The sequence below is a fragment of the Oryctolagus cuniculus genome, chromosome 10 (assembly GCF_964237555.1).
Source record: "Oryctolagus cuniculus chromosome 10, mOryCun1.1, whole genome shotgun sequence".
In the NCBI taxonomy this organism is placed as follows: domain Eukaryota; kingdom Metazoa; phylum Chordata; class Mammalia; order Lagomorpha; family Leporidae; genus Oryctolagus; species Oryctolagus cuniculus.
In genome coordinates, this window is record NC_091441.1 from 77,565,468 (window position 1) to 77,585,551 (window position 20,084).

General features: G+C 48.8%; 1 protein-coding gene across 4 annotated transcripts in view; it reads left to right on the top strand.

Annotated features, from left to right (window-relative positions):
- Positions 1 to 20,084, top strand: part of EIF4E3 (eukaryotic translation initiation factor 4E family member 3) — a 411,364-nt gene that overhangs the window by 106,490 nt on the left and 284,790 nt on the right. Inside the window, exon 7 of one of the 4 annotated variants that reach the window (XM_070050601.1) lies at positions 533 to 12,214. The exons of the other annotated variants lie outside the window; for them this stretch is intronic. Coding sequence (XP_069906702.1) covers positions 533 to 606 — 74 coding nt within the window. The 3' untranslated portion in view covers positions 607 to 12,214. Of the gene's footprint in view, positions 1 to 532; positions 12,215 to 20,084 lie in introns of those variants that run through there. 4 annotated transcript variants of the gene reach the window in all.

The following is a 20,084-nucleotide window of genomic DNA, read 5'->3' on the forward strand; positions in this document are numbered from 1 at the left end:
CCCATGTGGGAATGCCAGCACTGCAGGCTGTGGCTTTACCCACTACGCCACAACTCTGGGGCCCTATTGAGGTCTTTGTACTGGCCTAGTTAACACCTGCATGTGTTTGGGATGAAGAGAGGGCTACCTGAAATGCCAGTGCTCCCTTGCCCCTGGAAAACTGTCTAGGTCTTTTTTTTTTTTTTTTTTTTTTTTTTTTTTTACTCCCTGGGAATTACAATTAACCAGAAAAATGTAAAAGTTTGTTTGGGTTCCAAGCAAGTTTGATAGAGTGGCAAAAGGTACTTTCTGAGTAATGAGAACTTTTTTCCAAGTACAGAGTGGGTACTTGGAAAAGTTTGTGGAAAAATGGAATTAAAGGATGAGTCTAGTTTGGTACAGAAATAATTTGCAATCAGTGTGTGTGCGGGGTCTTCAAGCAGGTCATGGCCGCTGTGTTCCATACCGAACTAAGCGTGGATCTTGAACTTCATGCCCAAGGTGGTGATGTCACCAAACGTAAATATATGTTTCTGTTTCCCTTTCCTTTCAGCGTTGCAGGTGGCACGTGGACCAAATGTGTCTGTTCAGAGGAGAGGAACAGCAGAGAGCAGTTGGGGCCTCTGAACCCTGTCCGTGTGTCCTGGGGTGCTCTTTATTAAAAGACATTTAAAAATAAATTAAAGGCAAAATCTTTTTCTGATGCCCTTAAATAGCGTTTTGGCCAGGAGAAATTTTAACTGGCCTCAGCTGTTCTTCCTGCAGGCCCTCCTGGTTTTCAGATTGATGAGTAACAGACAGGGCAGTGTTTGGCGGCAGCTGGGTTAGGTCTGGCATCGCTTGGCTGGAAGACTCCAGGCAAGCCAGTAACCTCTCTCATCCGGGTTATTAGTCCACGGAAACATACAAGCGAATGTTGGTTGTTGTGAGGCTGATGTGAAGTCACATGGGTATTTACCACTATAGTGAGCATAAACAAATCTTGCCGGAAATGCTGCCTTCACCCCCCGGGAAAACCCGCAGACGTCAAATCTGCGTCCCCAGGAGTGGGTGTTGAGGCACAGAGCGTTGAGCTGACCCTTGGGAGGCTCCCATCCCATTGGAGTCGCGGCTGCTCTGTGATTCTGACTCAGCTTCCTGCTGGTGCTCCTGGTGGGCGTGGAAGGTGGCCCAGGTGCTTGGGCCCCTACCACCCACCTGGGAGATGAATGGAGTTCCTGGCTCCTAGCTTTGGACTCACCCAATGTGGGCTACTGCGGGCATTTGAGGAGTGAACCAGTGCATAGAAGATCTCTCTCTGCCACCCTGCCTTTCAAATAATTAATTAATAATAAAATAAATAATAAATAACAAATTATAAATGAATAAAATAAATATAAATAAATGAATATTATTTTTTAAAAGAGCAAACGTCCATGTGGCTGGGGAGAGACAATGACTCTGGGGCCCGGAAGGCGGGGAGTCAGATCATGACAGTAGGCTTAGGAAGGCCCAGGAAGAGACCATCAATCAATAGACGTATCTCCAAACCATATGTGGTCCTATAGTGTTCTTAGCACCGATAACAGAAGACTGTGTTTTCTTCTTGCATCCTTTTCATAAGCGTTGACTGAGTGTCTGGCATACGTAAAGCCCTCAGAGAAACCTACTCCAAACAGGGGGACACTTAGCTATGTAAGCAGCCCTGTCAAATTTCAGAATTTTGCAGCAGGAAAGCACGCCGAGGGGCAAAGTTCCTGAAACCAACGGGATAAAACAATTGAGCCACCTGGCCTCCTTCTAGAGCTTTCCAAAAGATAGCTTTAAATCTCTGTCCTTCTTTCCTGCAGGGGCTTCTAAAATTCTTTAGGCTTAACTCCACCGCTCTCTACTTGCAATATCATGTTCAGGATTATTCTAAATGATTCCGAGACGTTCCACGACTGTGTCTATTTCAAGTCTGTTCTCAGAAGATGGAACTCCACAGAAGGCGGTTCACAGGATTTTCAGTCCGAATCTATAAATAATTGGTGTATCCATTTTAGCCCCCCAGAACTCCCATATGGTTCTCTGTTCACACAAGACACGAGGCCGAAAGCTTGGAAGGATAGTAATTCTGCAATGCACTAACATCGCAGGATATTTGTGATGATAGTAGCTGCCCATGGCTTCTGGTGCTTGGAGAATGGTAACTTGGGCTCTCCCAAGGTGATTGGCACCAGGGGGCTGGCAAGGGCGGAAAACACTTCCCTTGCAGGTGGACGCTCATTTCCCCTGTCCTTTTCAGTTCCTCTCTGTGTTCTCGTGTGCTTGGGCTTGTCGTGGTTCAGGATCTAAAAGTCCTGACCTTGTTCCTGCTCCTTGTGCAGACTTTTTGTCATTCCTGCCTGTGAGAGAGGCAGAAGAACACAGCTTGTTTGGCAGATCCCAGATGGAGTTTGCAGGATGGATATTAGAAAAATCATCTTCATTCGACTGGTAAACTGAGCATTGAAATTGGAACAAGCCATGAAACGCCATCCGTATCGGGAGGTGGGGTCGGGGTGAAGGCAGCCCTTGAAGTCACGTTTGCATCTGTAAGGAGTCACTTTAAGAGTTCCTGATGGGTACAGTCAGTTCAGACTCTGAGCTGAGTGTGTTGGAGTCTCTGATAATGTTCTGATTAAGGACGCGCAGGGGGCTGGGGGTGGGGGATGGCGGGGAGCAGTAGCAAACACACACTCAGCAAAAGATGGGGGAGACGTGGGGACCAGGCGCGCCCCTCCGATGTGGTGATGACAGTGAAGAGAGAAGAACATTGTAAGGGCAGGGACTGAAGCAAGAAAAGCCCCCCCAAACAGGAGAGGGAAGAAAGGTCAGCAAAGGTAAGTTCACGAGCAAAACAGAGATTTGGGGTGCAGGGTGGGGGTACGCAAAGGGAGCTGGATGAGAGACTAAGAGAAGCAGGAATCAAGCAAGCAAAGCGCCCAGCATGATTTATTAGGAGCATTTAATGTGAAATGGTGGTGCCTACTATGATTGCAGATGGCGCAGCTAAGAAGGAAAGCGAATTTCATTGTGACAGGGCAGGAAAAACCCAAGAAATATTTGACATTCAAATGCCTTTTTTTTTTTTTTTATAAACTGCCTTTGTTCCAAAGTTCTTACTTTGTGTCTGGCTAAATGCATATTAAGTTTTTCTCCCTTCATCACGAAACACTATGAGCTCGGTATCTTTACAAAGTGGAAAGGGGGTCTCCATAGATTGGAGACTCAGGGATGCCTTCCCTGCCTGGCACCGTCAGCCCAGACCTTGTGTTCCGATCCTGTGGGAGTGATGGGAAAGCTGAAATGGGCAGACTGGAAGAGGCACAGAGTGTGAACAAAAGACTTCTCCAAGGCGGGAGTCGTTGGAGTCAGAAGCGAGGGCTCTGCTGGATGGTGGTGTCTCGTCGCTACAGAGAACTGGGCATTTGTTTCTGCAAAGCTCCAGTCCCCTCAGAATCATCTCATGCATGCATTTCATTTACCCAGAACCACCCCACCTCCCCCTGCAAACAAAACGGGAATTGCAATCACCTCCCCCCACCCCTCCCCTGCCCCGTGCCTTGCAGGGAGAGTGACTGGCAGTGCAGCCGCAGAGAACTGGCAAGTTCTGGATGAAGGAATTAAATTCAGGCCCATTCACGATGCACGTTGACTTTGTGGGTGGAAAGAAACCTGGAGGAGAGAGAGGAAACAAGCCCGAGAGCCTCCCGGATTTGGCAGGCAGACTTCCGGAAGGAGGCTTCTCCAAGGAACCTTCTCCTGGAATTAAACCTGGGACTGGAATACATTTGCAAATGATCGGGGTTGGGTTTTCTCGTGTCATGCTGATATGGGTCCAGAGAGTTTTGTGGATTTTTTTTTTTCTTGCAAGAAAGATATACAATGAGAGTGCAGATCTGAAAATTCTGGGCCACAAATCATCGACTTAGAATAGACCCTGCCCCCTCCGAGCCTCCTTCCAAAAACGCCATGGCGTTTGCAGAGAACGCCACCTTTGAGATGTCGGTGTATGCAGTAATAGTCATTGAACAAGAACATAAACGCCTTCAAAACACGCATCAGTTATCTTGAAGGTTTGTGTGGCTGCTCAGACGCTCTCTGTAGTGCTTGGCCCTCCGCAGATCACATCAAACCTGCTTTCTTATATACGGCTCACCATTCCTGACACATTTATCTGGTGTGATTAATTAAAGATGATTTTTAAACCCATATATTTCTGGAAAATACAGAAGAGACAGCCTAGAGTCTCTGTATCCATCAACGGTGGTCATAAACTTCCATAAGATGGCACTGTAACATAAATTATAGAAAGAGGCAGCTTTGTGGCAGAATGGGGAGAATGAACGGTAAATGGCCAGGGTGGCAGGGAGCCTACGGGATCTGGTCCCTGGGCTGGGCATTTTGTTGTAGTCCCCCTGGTCTTCAGGTCAGGGAAAAGCCACCCAGGAATTCAGTGCAGTTAGGTTCAACAGAACCAGAAAGAGCTGATCTTTTTACATAATAGGAAGAAGAGAAACCAGACCACAAAGTGCAAGAACGCAAAGATTCTCTTCTCACCTGGTCCTGTCGCGGGCATACAGTAAGAACAAAAAAAGAAACCCTGTGTAACCGTTTTCCCATTTCTCCCTGCTTTCCTGTCATTGGCAGGGGCAGGGGTGGGGGTGTGGACATTCTCAGCAGGGCGGCCAACCCCAAGGTCTTGGCTGTGGAGTCCCAGTGCCAGTGCCAGCACACTCATCACCTTGTTTGTTACAAAGCAAGTATTGCCTTTTACAGACGGGCACTGGGGGATGCCAGGTATCCACGGGCGCTGATGTAGCCAGGCCTTCTTTCCTTTTATTCCATGCTTGGTGTGAGAAGGGTTGGGTCGCAGCTGCTTCTGCCAGAGTCGCCCTGGCTTAGTGGCAATTCCTTTGAGATGAAAACCTCATCTAGATTGCTTTGTAGGGGCCCCGTAGCTTTCAGGTGCATCTGAAAATAGCAGCCTTGCCAGGGAGTTCACTGCTTTACAGGAAAGCTTTACAAAGCATACACAAATGTCAGAGTTTCTTGGAGATCTTAGGCTATTATGCTACCAAGTGGGTCCTCTCTTTGGCTTGGCACAGAACCAGGTGCGCGCTTTTTCTCGGCTTAGCAGGCAGGTATCCAGGCCCCGTCCGATAGCATAGGCTCAGGATGCCGCAGGAACTTCCACAAGATGGTTTCCCAACATCCATAGCCTGCCTGCGCACAGCAGGACTGCACAGGGCTAAGGGCAGGTCACTGGGGAGCCTGGCTTCGTGGGCTAGCATCATTTTTCTCCCTACCTCCCTGGAGGAGAAAATAGGTAAGACAACAAACCACTGGATGTGGTAGCCTGGAAAGCCATGGCCTGGTCACGTGGCCCTGGGTGCCCCACAGCCTGATTTCCAGTGTGCTTAGAGACCCAGGGCTTTTCTCTCTCTCGGGTGAGCTAGGCCACAATTCTGGGGAAATCTGGCTCGACCGATTTCTTGCGCAAGTCACGGGGCTGGAGAGTCTGCAGAACAGAGACAAGTGGGGTGATGACCGGATTTGCTCCCAGAGGGCACAAGTGGGGGTGAGTGCAGCTGCTCCCCTCCCCTTGCAGACCCACCCCGTCTGCTTCTCAGCGTGCACACAGCCTCAGGAGGGGGCTGTTCTGGGGACAGCGAAACGCAGTGACTTGCTCCTTGTCAACTGTGTCCTCTGCTTTCTGTTGGTAAAAATCCGCGGTGAAATCACCTGCAGGTTTGTCCTGCAATGGCTGGCTGGGGGGAGAAGATGCTTACCTCTTGCCCCTATCCCCTCTCCTCTCCCCTCCCCACTGTCCACCACACACACAGTGATGTCTCCAGTCAGCACCCATATGGGCTGCTGGCATTGCAGACAGAGGTTTAGTCTGCTATGCCATAACGCTAGCCCCGATTGTGCAGGTTGTGATCAATGGGCCGTGCCTTAGGTTCCTGGTAGCTGAGTGTCTTAGTCTGGCAGGTTAAGCCACTGTCAGCAGTGCCAGCATCCCACATGGATGCAGGTTCAAATCCTGGCTGCTCCACTTCTGATCCAGTTCGCTGATAATGAGCTTGGGAAGGCACTGGAGGTTGGGCCCCTGTACCCACACGTGGGAGACCTGGATGAAGCTGCTGCCTCCTAGCTTTGGCCTGGCCCAGCCTTGGCCATTGCAGCCATTTGGGGAGTGAACCTGTGGATGAAAGATCTCTCTCTCCCTGTTTGTGTTTCCCCTACACTCTCTGTAATTCTGGCTTTTAGATAAATAATTAAGTCTTCATAATATATATTTAAAAAAAAAAAACAGAGCACCACACTAGCGTTTGGTGACAGCCTCTGGCTGCATCACACCATGGCTGAGGACATCACGTGGCGAGACAGAGAAGTGTGCCTGCACAGTCTCTCTTCCTCCTCTCAGAAAGCCCCAAATGACATCGTGAGGGCCCTAACCTCATGGTCTTATCTAATACGCATCACTTCCCACAGACCGTGCCCCCAAATAGCATTAACAGGTGGATTTGAGGATCAAGGCTCCAACACGTGAGCTTGGGGAGGGCACACTCAAGGCAGAGCACTGACGCATGGATGTTTCTGCAGGGAAGCCTGTGAACAAGTGCACGAAGCAGGATAAAAAAGTATTAGAGGCCAGTGCCGTGGCTCACTAGGCTAATCCTCCACCTGCGGCGCCGGCACACCGGGTTCTAGTCCTGGTCAGGGCACCGGATTCTGTCCCAGTTGCTCCTCTTCCAGTCTAGCTCTCTGCGGTGGCCCGGGAGTGCAGTGGAGGATGGCCCAAGTGCTTGGGCCCTGCACCCACATGGGAGACCAGGAGAAGCGCCTGGCTCCTGGCTTCAGATCAGCGCAGTGCACCAGCCACAGCGGCCATTGGGGAGTGAACCAACGGAAAAGGAAGACCTTTCTGTCTCTCTCACTGTCCACTCTGCCTGTCAAAAAAAAAAAAAAAAAAAAAAAAAAAAGAAGAAGAAGAAGAAGAAGTACTAGAAAGTGGTCCAAAGCAGCCCAGATCTTGTCCACATCAAGCTAATTTTTTAAAAATTTATTTGAAGCCGGCGCCGTGGCTCACTAGGCTAATCCTCCGCCTTGCAGTGCCGGCACACCGGGTTCTAGTCCCAGTTGGGGCGCCGGATTCTGTCCCGGTTGCCCCTCTTCCAGGCCAGCTCTCTGCTATGGCCCAGGAGTGCAGTGGAGGATGGCCCAAGTACTTGGGCCCTGCACCCCATGGGAGACCAGGAGAAGTACCTGGCTCCTGTCATCGGATCAGCGCAGTGCACCGGTCACAGCGGCCACTGGAGGGTGAACCAACGGCAAAGGAAGACCTTTCTCTCTATCTCTCTCTCTCACTGTCCACTCTGCCTGTCAAAAAATAAAAAAAAATAAAAAAAAATTTTATTTGAGAGGTAGAGTTACAGACAGTGAGAAGGAGAGACAGAGAGAGAGGTCTTCTATCTGCTGGTTCACTCCCCAAATGGCTGCAACATCCGGAGCTGCGCCGATCTGAAGCCAGGAGCCAGGAGCTTCTTCTGGGTCTCCCACGTGGGTGCAGGGGCCCAAGGACTTGGGCCATCTTTTGCTGCTTTCCCAGGCCACAGCAGAGAGCTGGATAGGAAGAGGAGCATCTGGGACTCGAACCATTGCTCATATGGGATGCGGGCACCGCAGGCAGAGGATTAACCTATTTTGCCACAGCACCGGCCCCCAAGCTAATTTTTTTAAATGCAACTTTTCCCCTTAGAGCCTGTGAATCAGAACTGTGACTAAGGGCATGTGCATTTGTATTTAAGAGTAAATATAATGTAGAAGTTACATCCATTATCTCTGGATTATTGGTGAGGGGAGTATTTGAGATCTGACCTTGAAATTGCTTCTAATTACAGTCTCTTTAAATGTTCGTTGCTTTCTACTTTGCCCTTAGTACTAATGAGAGCCTCCAGTTCAGAGGTTGCAAATGCATGTGTTTAAAATGACCAGGGAGAGGCTAGCATTTGGGACAGGGGTCAGGACACCCTTGGGACACCCATATCCCATAGAGGAGTGCCTGGTTTGAGTCTCAGCACTGTTCCCATTTCAGACTCCTGCTAATGTGCACCCTGGGAAGCAGCAGGTGATGGCTCAAGTGTTTGGGTCCATGCCTCCCATGTAGGAGACCCGGATGGGGTTCCTAGCTCCAGCTTCAGCTTGGCCCAGCCCAGGCTGTTGGAGACTATTGGGGGTGGGAAGTAGCAGATGGGAGATCTCCATCTCTGCTTTTCAAACAAATAAAAAATAAATTCAAAGGGTCAGGGAGATGCTATGAATGGGGTGGGTTGGGATAGACAACAGAGAATAGTGAGGACCAGGGACAGAAGATCACCTGGGCCATCCAAAGCAGATGGCCGCCTTTAGGCCCCACCTGCCTACGGCTGCCAAGTGGGGAAGTGCCCCACATCATCCCACATGTCAAGATAATTCAGAAAGCAATGTGCTGTGAAATACCTCCAGTTTTTAAATATTAGCAAACTATTTGATGTTTAAAAAAAATTCCAAGCAAAACATACCACTTGTAACCCTTTTACTAGTCACTCAAAACCAAAGAAAACAAAGTTTCTATCAAAAACCTATATCCATGCCTTATCTTACCAACCTCCAAGCAGCTTCCTGCAGGTTCCCCATGGTTTCTGTCACTTCCCCTGTAGTTTTGATTGCCTTCTCACTCAACCCTGACACCCATGGCCGGGAGTTTCAGTTGTGCACTGCATACAATGAAATCACCCCATTCCACCTGGGACGCTGTTTTTCCATTGCTGTGCTCCCATGCTGTTGAGGCTGTCTGCTGCCCGCCTTTCTTCCTTCCTTCACCCCGCACGTCTCTCTGAAGAGCCACAGCTCTCCTTATTCACTTTTAATGGGACACAGCTGAAATAAGCCAAGCCCCTCATTGACAAATCCTGTGAGCTTTTTCTGGGTGGTTCTTCTTGAACTCACTTGCATAGTTTGCACTCTCTGAATTGGCCTCTGGCCTTGGCCTGTCCATAGCACTCCATGCCCTGGGTCCTTCTTTTATCTTCATCTTTCCCTTAGCCATCCCCACTGCATTGTCCTCCTGCCAGGCTCTGGCCTCAGCTTGCTGCTTCTCTCTGTACCGCTCCTTGGTTCTCTCCCAGAACTAGCACAGGGCCTGCATCACAGCCATTCCACCATCGAGACCATCAGGAGACCCTCTGTGCTCACAGGGGAGGCCTGAGCGTCCAGCTGAAGTGGTCTACAGGCTGGTGGAATCCCTGATGAGCCCCGGCACATCTTCCTGGTCTCATTGTTCCTGCCAGTCCTTTGTGACCCAACAGTTCCCGTTGCAGCTGTCATGAAAACCGGTCGGGTCTGTGTTCCTCGTGATTCTATGTCCCAGTGACACTTCCTCTCTCTTAACTTACTATCTTCACCCTCAGGCTCCAGTCTCTCTCTTGCAACAGAAACCTGTAGTTCCTGAAGCCCACCAACAACTCTGCTGTTTACCTAGTTGTCTAAGGGCTCCTCATTGCCTCCCTACCAAGGTTTTCAAGTCATCAGTTACCCTAATCCACTGTATTTTCAATGTTGTTGACCTTAATTCCCATGCATATACACCATAGGTTTGACAGACTGCATAACTTTTTGAAACTATCTCCTACTTTCTGGAAGGAAATATGCTCTTATGTAAATTGAAGGCATGCTTGAATGTCCAGGGGCTAAGATGCAATTGCTATGGTTTTTCCAATCCATGGATAGCGTGATATGCAGTGGAGATATTTAAAAATCCTCTCCATTTGGAACTTCTAGAACATATTGTGTCTTAAATGTACTCCCAATGATTAAATGGAAGAAGAGGAGTTCATGGTCTTTAAATATATTTAAAAGCTTTTTGTTGAATTAATTATTTCCTGAGCAAATGCTTAAAAGCTGTGTGATTTGGCTAAATAAAAATAACTTGTGTGGATCAGTGTTGCCAGTTGATAATGGAACGTAGCATAGACCAACCATGGTGGTAGGAAAAGTCGGGATTAGGTTTTCTGCTAGCAGTGGTCATGTGTATTGTCTAATAGGGCCGTGACTACTTAAAAATAGTTTTTGATAAATTGGATACATGACTAAAGTATGGTTTTACCTAGAATATATGGTTCATTCAGAAGCCCAGGACAGAGAAGTTATTCTGTCCCTTGGAATAGATCTCTGCCTTTCAGTTTTGCGGTGGGATTTGTTAGAAAACTCTTGGTACATCATCAGGGACATGTTGGTTTTCTTCACTGACTGTCATTAGGAATAAAAGTCCTGTGTGTTTTGCCAGCACTCAGACGCAGGAAATATAGCACTTACTTTGGTCCACAAATCTTCTCATGATATAATAACAATGAAAATGGCCTTTGGTCATCAATGGAGACAGGTGGAAGCCCAGAAACCTGGAGGTGGGTGGTGACTTAACATAGAATCAGGCTGGTGCCGTGGCTCACTAGGCTAATCCTCCGCCTTGCGGCGCCGGCACACCAGGTTCTAGTCCCGGTCGGGGCGCCAGATTCTGTCCCGGTTGCCCCTCTTCCAGGCCAGCTCTCTGCTGTGGCCAGGGAGTGCAGTGGAGGATGGCCCAAGTGCTTGGGCCCTGCAACCCATGGGAGACCAGGAGAAGCACCTGGCTTCTGCCTTCGGATCAGCGCGGTGTGCCGGCCGCAGCGGCCATTGGAGGGTGAACCAACGGCAAAGGAAGACCTTTCTCTCTGTCTCTCTCTCTCACTGTCCACTCTGCCTGTCAAAAAAAAAAAAAAAAAAAAAGATAGAATCAGGTTAAGAAAGTATTTTGTGGAATCCCTCCTAAATATACTTTTCCACTATTACCAAAAATTTAAATAAATAAAGAATATGGAGCAATGTTGATCGCTTTCTCCTTTTACTTCGTAAGAAAGTTCTACATCCCCATGATAAAATTGGGGGTTGGCATAAATTAATCTTCCCCTGTACGTATGAGTTGGATTACCGGCCTGCTAAATGAAAGAGGTTTTTTTTCTTTTCCCCAAAATAGACAAATACATCCTAGCTTTCAAAGTTCGATTTCCAGCTCAACTAATTGGAGGTTCTCATGTGCCTTCCAGATACTATTTGGTTTCTTATATTATAAATACCTAATTCAGATATTTGCACAGCTACAAATATAGCCTAAGCAAATTGAGAGGTTATGATGCGTTAGAGAAAATACACTAATGATGTTCGTGTGAACAAGTTTCACTGGATGAAGTACTGAGTCTGGGTCTAAGAAGACTTGTCCATCTTGCACCTCTACTTAAGAGTTTTGCTGCCTCTACTTATGTTGAAAAGGTCCTTTCAATTCAACTTCAAGGCTGTCGCCATTGCTCTGGGGGGTCATGATCTATGGCTACAGAGGTGATGGGAGGCAGATGTCAGGAGAATGAAGTCTTTGAAGGCCTTCCTTCCCAAGTTCGTAGCCCCCAAATTTTTGTACTTGTGCCTGCGAGGCTGGAGACACTGATTCCGCTGATATCACCTAATGGTAAATTCCAATATTTCCCACGCCCTGATTATGCATCACACACGTAGATGGAGCAGGTTGCTCCCCACTGAGTAGCAACAGCTCCTAAATACCTGCACGGAACTGAGATTATCAAGATCTGGCACTTGAAGATTGTGCTGTGCAGAAAACATTTGTCGACTGAAGGTAAATCGCTGTCTCCATCTCATCTCGGTTGCCATAATTTTCCCTCCTTGCACGACCACATTTTTCTTCAAAGGCCGCCAGAGTAATTTGAATAGGGGTTGGCAATTATGAAACACTTTGAACGCCTGGTTTTAGACAGAACTTCTTCTCTTGCTTTTCAAGCTGATTGATCCCCACCGTGACATGCCACATCTGGTCGTGTCACTCCTGGTCTGTTTATGTAACATCGCGTGGTGTCAAGTGGTACTGGATTTTGGCACAGTCATCAGCCAAAGAGATCACAAGTCAAACATTATTTCTGAAAATTGCAAAAAAAAAAAAAAGTGCCAGTGTGTTTTAAAATTTGTTCTGAGTTTTGTTTTTTTGCAAAAAGGAGAACTATTTATTTTAAAAGCTTTGCTTTTTAAAATTCTCAATTCAGTGAATGGTTGTTCCCACAAACTGGAGAGCAAAGAGTTGCATTACTCAATTGAACAAATATTTACTAAGGCATTGCTATGAGAGTATTTGAAAATTCACGGAAAATGGAATGAGAAGAGAAGTTTATTTTGGCGAAAAAACTTCTGTCATCAAAGCATAGTTTTTCATTCTTTTAAAAATGTTTTATTTATTTATTTTCATCTATATGAAAGGCAGAGTGACAGAGAGAGAGAAAGAAGCTGAAACACATGCACACACACACACACACACACACAGATCTTTAATCTGCTGGGTCACTCCCTAAATGTCCACAATGGCCAGGGCTGGGCAGGGCCAAAGCCAGGAATCCAGAACTCAATTCGCATCTCCCACATGGGTGGCAGGGGCCCTGCACAGCATCTGCTGGGTCCAGGATTCATTAGCGGAAAGCTGAATTGGAAATGGAATAGCTGGGTCTTGAACTGGAACTCTGCCAATATGAGATTTTGGCATCCCAAATAGCTTAACTGGCCATACCACAATGCCCACCCCTCATTTTGCAGAATACACACTTTCCACAAACTTTTTGACGATATACCCTCTCCCTCAAATTGCTAGGTTCTGAATTGGGCCCCACATTCATTTTCTGGGCCCCACAGGAGAGAGAGAAGCTAAATTACCCATTTCACTCCATTAGTGGGAATTATTATGCTTGTGCCGCACCAGGTACTTGTGACTTGAGGCTCTTGTCTTATCCTTCAACCCCAGAGTCACAGCACCTCACAGCCTGTCAGTGTCTTCACTTGGATGTCCAGTGGGATCTTAAATTTACATGTCCAACAGAGACAGACGGTAAAACAGGGGTTCCAAGGATTGGAGGGAGGCAGAGATGGGGAGCTAGTATTTCACAGGTTTCTGTTTGGGATCCTGAAAAAGTTCTGGGAGTGGATGGTGGTGATGGTCACAGCATTGTGAATTCACTTAGTCCCACTGAACTGTACACTTCAGATTGGTTAAAATGATAAGTGTTATGTTCTGTACATTTTACTACAATGTTGAAAAAGTACGTTACCGGAGAATTAAATGTCTTAACTAAAGACAAGGAAAGACACCATTAATTCCCAAATGGGGATGTATGAAGCATGGTGGTCTGTGTGCACACAGGATCCTGTGTGGTAAGCCTGGCCCCAGTGTGGTGCTGTTGGCAGGTGGTGAGACCTTCCAGAGCTGGGGCCTGGTGGGAGGGGTCAGGTCGTGAGGACACACTCATGCTTGTCTGTAGGCAGTGCTTTCTTGCTCTCATGGGCATAGGCTGTCAGAAGAGAACCTGGCACCTGCCTGGAGTGCTCCCTTGCTGGCACGTGCGTTCCTTCTGCACACAGGCCCTTCCCCTCCTGCTGCTCTGCCGTGTGTGACGCAGCCAGAGGGGAGCTGGGCAGAGTGCTGGTGCTGGTGACGTTCACCCCCAACCTGCCTCTTCTCACTAAATGGCACCTCCATTTGCCTCTTGGGCCATGTCAGAACCTTGGCGTCATCATCATTCATTCTCCTCCTTTTCTCGTATCTGACATCTGTCCCTACACCCACGGGGCTCTTTCTCCAGAATTCACCCAGAATCTGACTATTGCTCATCACCTCTGGGGTCCAGTTATCTCTTGCTTGGAGCAGAGTGTCCCCTAACTGGCCTCTCTGCTTGTGCTGCTGCCCTTCCTTTCTCTACTCCCCACCCCTTAGTGTTGGTTTTGTTCCCAGGCAGCTCTGGGCTGGTACTGGTCCTTTTAGTTGGTCCTTCCAAGGAAGGGAGTTTCTCTCTATCATTGGTCCAGCAAAATTCCCAGGACTGAGTTCCATGAGACCATTTGGGAGCTACATGGGAAGGGTGGAGGTGGGGAGAAGGCATTTATTTTGCGGACCTGAATCACATGCCCACCCTGTGCTTAAAGAGAGAACAGGAATTAAAGTGATTTCCACTCAGCCACGTGAGAGGTCCATTCACAGGGAAATCAGAGACAGTGAAATGGACACTGTGAGGACCAAACTACCCACTCCTCCCTATATCAAGGGAAGAAAACAGATTACGTTTGTCTGTGTAATGGTCTCCATGAGTGCAGGTGAGTTTCAAGTTGGTTGTGAATGGATCCTCATGTCGAATGGGAGAGAGCTGACTTAGGGCGGAAGAGATTGCCTGCTTATGTTAGACCATGATGGGGAAAGATGGGGGTGCTTGGAGCATGGGAGTGAGGGAGATTTGGGAAGTTCAGCCAATCCTTAGAGCCTTTATGGGCTCTGACAAAATCCCTCCTTAATTGAGGGCATATTCTGTTTAATTGAAAAATAGGCAGTGAACACTTCAGCGCCTTCTGACCCCATCCCTCCACCCAGTTTAGCTCCCTGAGCTCAGCCTCTATGCAGTGCTTCTCTGTCCTTTAGCTCAAGGCCCAGCAACTGGAATTCTCAGCCCTGCCAGTGAGCCACGCCTCCCCTTCCTGAAGTTACTGTACAGGGGAAGAGCATTTGCTTTGGCCTCAGGAAGACGTTGATTTTCAGCCCTGACTATGCCACTCACTGCATTGCATTCATTTTTTTTTTTAATTTGACAGATAGAGTTAGATAATGAGAGAGAGAGAGAGAGAGACAAAGGTCTTCCTTCTGTTGGTTCACCCCTCAAATGGCTGCCACGGCCGGCGCTGCACTGATCCAAAGTCAGGAGCCAGCTGCTTCTTCCTGAGCTCCCATGCGGGTGCAGGAGCCCAAGCACCTGGACCATCCTCCACTGCCTTCGCGGGCCACAGCAGAGAGCTGGACTGGAAGAGGAGCAACCAGGACTAGAACCCGGTGCCCATATGGGATGCCGGCGCCACAGGCGGAAGATTAACCAAGTGAGCCACGGCACCGGCCCCCTGCATTGCATTCTTGAACAAAGCACTTAACCTCCTTGGCCCTTGGTTTCCTCATCTGCAAAGTGGGTGTGATAATAGGTACGCCATTGTGTTGTGATGACCGGAAGAAGAAATCTAGGAAGACCTAGCACAGGCCCAGGCTCATGGAGGCACATGGTGAAAAACATTCGGTTGCTATGCCCTTAGTGTTTAGGTCCTGAGCCCTCAGCACTGCTCTGTGTCCCTGTTAGTTAAATTTCCCGGGTCTAGCTATGTCGTGTGAATGAAGCAAATATTCCAGTCAGAATGCAAGGTGATGTGGTTGCAGGCAGCAGAGACCAACTCTGGCTCAATTAAGCAGACGGAGAATTTATGTGCAGGATAAAGGGCGTCTCAGAGAACATAAGAAGATCTGCACATCTGGGTCTGAAAAGTACAGGAACCTGGCTCGGGTCTAGGATAGAGGTAGCAGACCCTCTAGGACTTCATGGTCAGGACGAATCAGCTCCAGAGAGCGTCTACCCATTCATTCCCTTCACATTCCTCGGGCAGCTCCTGATTGGTCTAGGGGAAATACATGCCCAAGGCTTGACCAATCAGGACATCTCTTAAGCACACAGCCATTGTAGCAAAATCACACTTCATAGTAACAGACACTCCTCTACTTATGATGGGGCAATATCCTGATAAGCCTATCCTAAGTTGAAAGTGTTGTAAGTAAAAAGTGTGTGTGACACACCTAACCTACTGAACATCTTAGCTTAGCAGCACAATGCACTGTAGAGCACCAGTTGTTGTCTTCATGATTGCATGAGGGGACTGGGAGCTGTAGCGTGTGCCCCTGCCCAGCGTCATGAAAGCAAGTGATTGTACATGGCATGAGCCTAGGAAAAGACCCAGTGCACGCTTTGAAGTGCAGTTTCTACTACATGTGTGTCGCCTTTGCACCATTTGTGAGGCCAAGAAAACCTCCTAAGCTGAAGCATCAGTCGGGGGTTGTCTATATTCCCTCGGGATGCTACGTATATCTGATCGTCATTCAGGAATTTATTAAGCACCTACATTGTGCCCCGGGCTAGGCTCTTGGGTGGAGAAAAGATCAGTGCTGCCCTTGTGCAGCTCACGGTCCAACAGCAACTGAGTTCAGTAGGACCTTTTTGCCCTAGAGTGTAATTTAGGGCCTTTTTCCCACTAAAAGAGTGTGCAGGAGGGCAGTCGTAGCTATTCAAGGGGAAGCCCAGCCACCTCAGTAGAAGGGGGAAATGGCTGCGGGCAGGAGAAAAGCAGCAGATGTTAGTCCATCTTTCTGAGCTTTAGTTTCTTCAGCTGTCAAATGGGATATTTTGAAGAGCAAGTGAGTTAGCCGGTGTGAGGTTCCGCGAATAGTACCTAGAAGAGAGTGTGCTGTGCACCTGTTAGCTGTCGTCGACATCTTCATGCAGGCTCCAGATCTTCCTGCTCCTTCTGACATCTTGTTTTCATAACGGAACCCAGAGAAATGGTCAACTCTTGGCCATGCCATAACCCCCTGAACCACCGAACTTTTGGGGGGAGTAATAAAAAACAAGAGAGAGAAAGTTGGCAACCTCCCGTTCTGCAGTCACATAGCCGGTGCCTTCTCAGGTTTCGGCATCCACAGAGGCTCTGCAGCCTGTACGTGTTAATTTAAGTGAACTCTAAATGGCAACTTGTGCCGGAGCCTCGGGCTGTGCAGACAGAGCCCTGCTCTGCAGAAGGTTCCAGGCCGATGGCTTCGATCCAGCCTTAACCCTGCACATACTCATAACACTCGACTGACGGCGAGTGATTGAAATGTAAGTTTTTGTTGAGCTGAGATGCTAAATTCAGGATTGGGAGCATATGGATTGCTCCATATTTGTTTTCTGCATATCTGATGTTAGCAATTTAGAACATCCCTGGGACGCTCCCTGGAGAATTTCAGTTCTGTAAATGAAACAATTATTTTGGCAGTTTGGGAAAGATAGATGCATAACTTTCAGGGTATTTAAAGGGGAAATACACCTTCCCCAAGTCCCTTTCTCCCTTGCCAGATACAAAGAATGAAATCAGAGTGCCGAGGGAATAGATGGCGTAAGTGGGAGAATTGCCAGTCAGTGTGTTGTCTTCGCGATTGGATTTCGAGGACTGACGGCGAGCAGGCGGCAAAAGCGCTTCTCTAAATCTGGGTGTAGAGAACACCACTCCTGGGGTATCGTGTTCGTTCATGCGGTCACCAGGTAGCTAACAGGCTCTCCCTGAAGTCCGAGAAGGACCCGTGCTCGCCCTCGGGTACTATTTACAGTGGGCAATGCTGTGCAGTCCGAACACTTGAGTTACAGGTAACAGAAAGTGGCTTACGTTAAAAAGAGGAAAAGCTGTTCTACTGGTGAGCTGGTGGCTTGTGAGAGCCAAGTGATGGGAAGCTAAGAGCAGGACCCAGGAAGTAAAAGCTGCAGGGCCCAGGAGTCCCTTTGTGTCACGCATCGCACGTATCTGCCAGAGTCTTCCAATGTACCTTCTGATTTGCCCATGGTCCCCCTCGGTCTGCATGGCTGCTCCATGGTGCCTGAATTCCCAGATCTTCTCTACATCTGAGAGACCGTCTCAGAAGGAAGAGAGCCTCTTCCACCCAATTCTGAACTCTGGGAGAGAGGCTGATTGGCTCCATTGTCAGGTGTTCCCTCCAAGTTCCGTGAGCTCGGGGTGAGGAAGGGGGATGTGGAGTTACGTACAACCTTGTCACTCAAACTTGTCCCTGGACCTGCAGCCGGGGCCACACCTGGAGCCTGGTAGGAGTATCACTTCTTGCGATCCCCAGTCGTCTCTGTGAATGTGTTAGCAACAGAAGTAACTGGCTCTCTGTGTGTGCGGTGGGTGGGCAGGAGGTTGGTGTGAGCCTAGCAGATGGCCCAGAACATTCTTGCTACAATCATATAAATGTACTCCGCTCTGGAGGCTACTTCCGCAGAGAAACGTTAACTCTTAAGAACATCTGTAGAGCAGAGCAGCATGGGTCTTTTTCATGATATAAATGAAACGTTTCGTGTCTATGTGAAGCTTGCTCAGTAATTGCTGGATTCTCTCCTTGGCATGTGGCAGGCTTCTATTAGGATGTTTGCGACCTCGCGTTAATCTGAACAGTTCCTGCTCCCCGGGGCTGCTCACAGGGAGGATTGGTGAACCTGCCAGTGACAAGAAGGTCAAGTATGCGACTGCCCCCGCCCATCCCAGGCTATGTGGCTATGACTGACCGTGGTCTTACTGGGGCTGCCCTTGGTCTCCCAGCCTGGGGCTCCTGCAGACTGCGTTGAACCTGAGAGTGCTGACTTAAGAGACCAAGGGGTGTCTCCTCCTTCCCTGTGCTGCTTACACTTGAGAATGCCCACTCTGTGAAGATCCTTGAGTGGATCCTTGTGGCCAGGCCTTTAGCATTTGTCACTCATAGCACCTCTCAGCTGCTCTTTAGGGCCATCGACCTCACCTTTTTTTTTTTTTTAATTAATTTATTTATTTGAAGAGAGTTACAGAGAGGGAGAGAGAGAGAGAGAGAGAGAGAGAGAGAGAGAGAGGTCTTCCATCCACTGGTTCATTCCCCAAATGGCCGCAATAGCTGGAACAGGGCCAACCCAGGTCTCTCACATGGGTGCAGGGGTCCATGCACTTGAGCCATCCTCTGCTGCCTTCCCAGGCCATAGCAGAGAGCTGACTCAGAAGTGGAGCAGTCGGGACTCGAACCAGCACCCACGTGGGATGCCAAGTGTTGCAAGCAGCCACTTAACCCTCTACACCACAGCGCCCTCCTGCCCTTAAAGTTCTGCTGGTGTCTTAATTTGGCAACCGGGGTGCAGAGAGGGTAGATAACTGTGCAAGAAGTGGAAGCCGAGTATACACGCCCAGGAAGTCTGGCTCCAGCATTTAGACCATTAGGCCTTAATTAGCCTTTGTCTTCAAACAAATCTCATACAAGGTCACATGAACCAGGTAAAATAAACAAGTGGAACAGCTCTTGTGCATTTGCCGCGAGGAGCGCGTTTGGCTCAAGACTCTTCTCCCTCTCTGAAGCGTGAAGGACTCCAGGGAACTCAGTTTGCAAACCACCAGCCTGACCCGGTCTGCTCATCTCACGAGTGCTGACTCCTCGCAGACATGGAGTGGTGATGTGTCTTATCAGAGCTGGGCGGCGGGCTCTCAATGGCAACTCAGGGGTCGTCTGTGCTGAAGAAGACATGGGGAGAGTGAGTAAGGAAGCCTTGCTCCAGGGCCTGCCCCTTCAGCAAAAGCACTCTCCCATCACGTTGATCTTTTCTTTTAAAAAAAAAAATTACTTATATGAAAGGCAGATTGACACCAAAAGAGGGAGAGACAAAGAGATCTTCCATCAGCTGGTCCACTCCCCAAATGGCCAATGCCAGGCCAGACCAAAACCAAAAGCTTCTTCCAGGTCTCCCAAGTGGGTGCAGGGACCCCAGCACTTGGGCCAACTTCTGCTGCTTTCCCAGACACATTAGCAGGGAGCTGGGTCAGAAATGGGAGCAGCCGGGACTCGAACCGGTACCCATATGGGATTCTGGCAAGCAGGCAGCAGCTTTATCTGTTATGCCACAATGCCTGCTTCCCCCTCCCCATTTTTTTTTTTTTTTATTTTTTGACAGGCAGAGTGGACAGTGAGAGAGAGAGACAGAGAGAAAGGTCTTCCTTTGCCGTTGGTTCACCCTCCAATGGCCGCCGCGGCCGGCGCGCTACGGCCGGCGCATCGCGCTGATCCGATGGCAGGAGCCAGGAGCCAGGTGCTTTTCCTGGTCTCCCATGGGGTGCAGGGCCCAAGCACTTGGGCCATCCTCCACTGCACTCCCTGGCCACAGCAGAGAGCTGGCCTGGAAGAGGGGCAACCGGGACAGAATCCGGCGCCCCGACCGGGACTAGAACCCAGTGTGCCGGCGCCGCTAGGTGGAGGATTAGCCTAGTGAGCCGCGGCGCCGGCCCCCCTCCCCATTTTTAAAAGCACTTTTAGAAGGTGTGGGTTGTAATTTTTTAAAAAGATTTATTTTTATTTATTTATTTGAAAAGCAGAGTTCGTTTGTTTGTTTGTTTATTTATTTATTTGAAAAGCAGAGTTA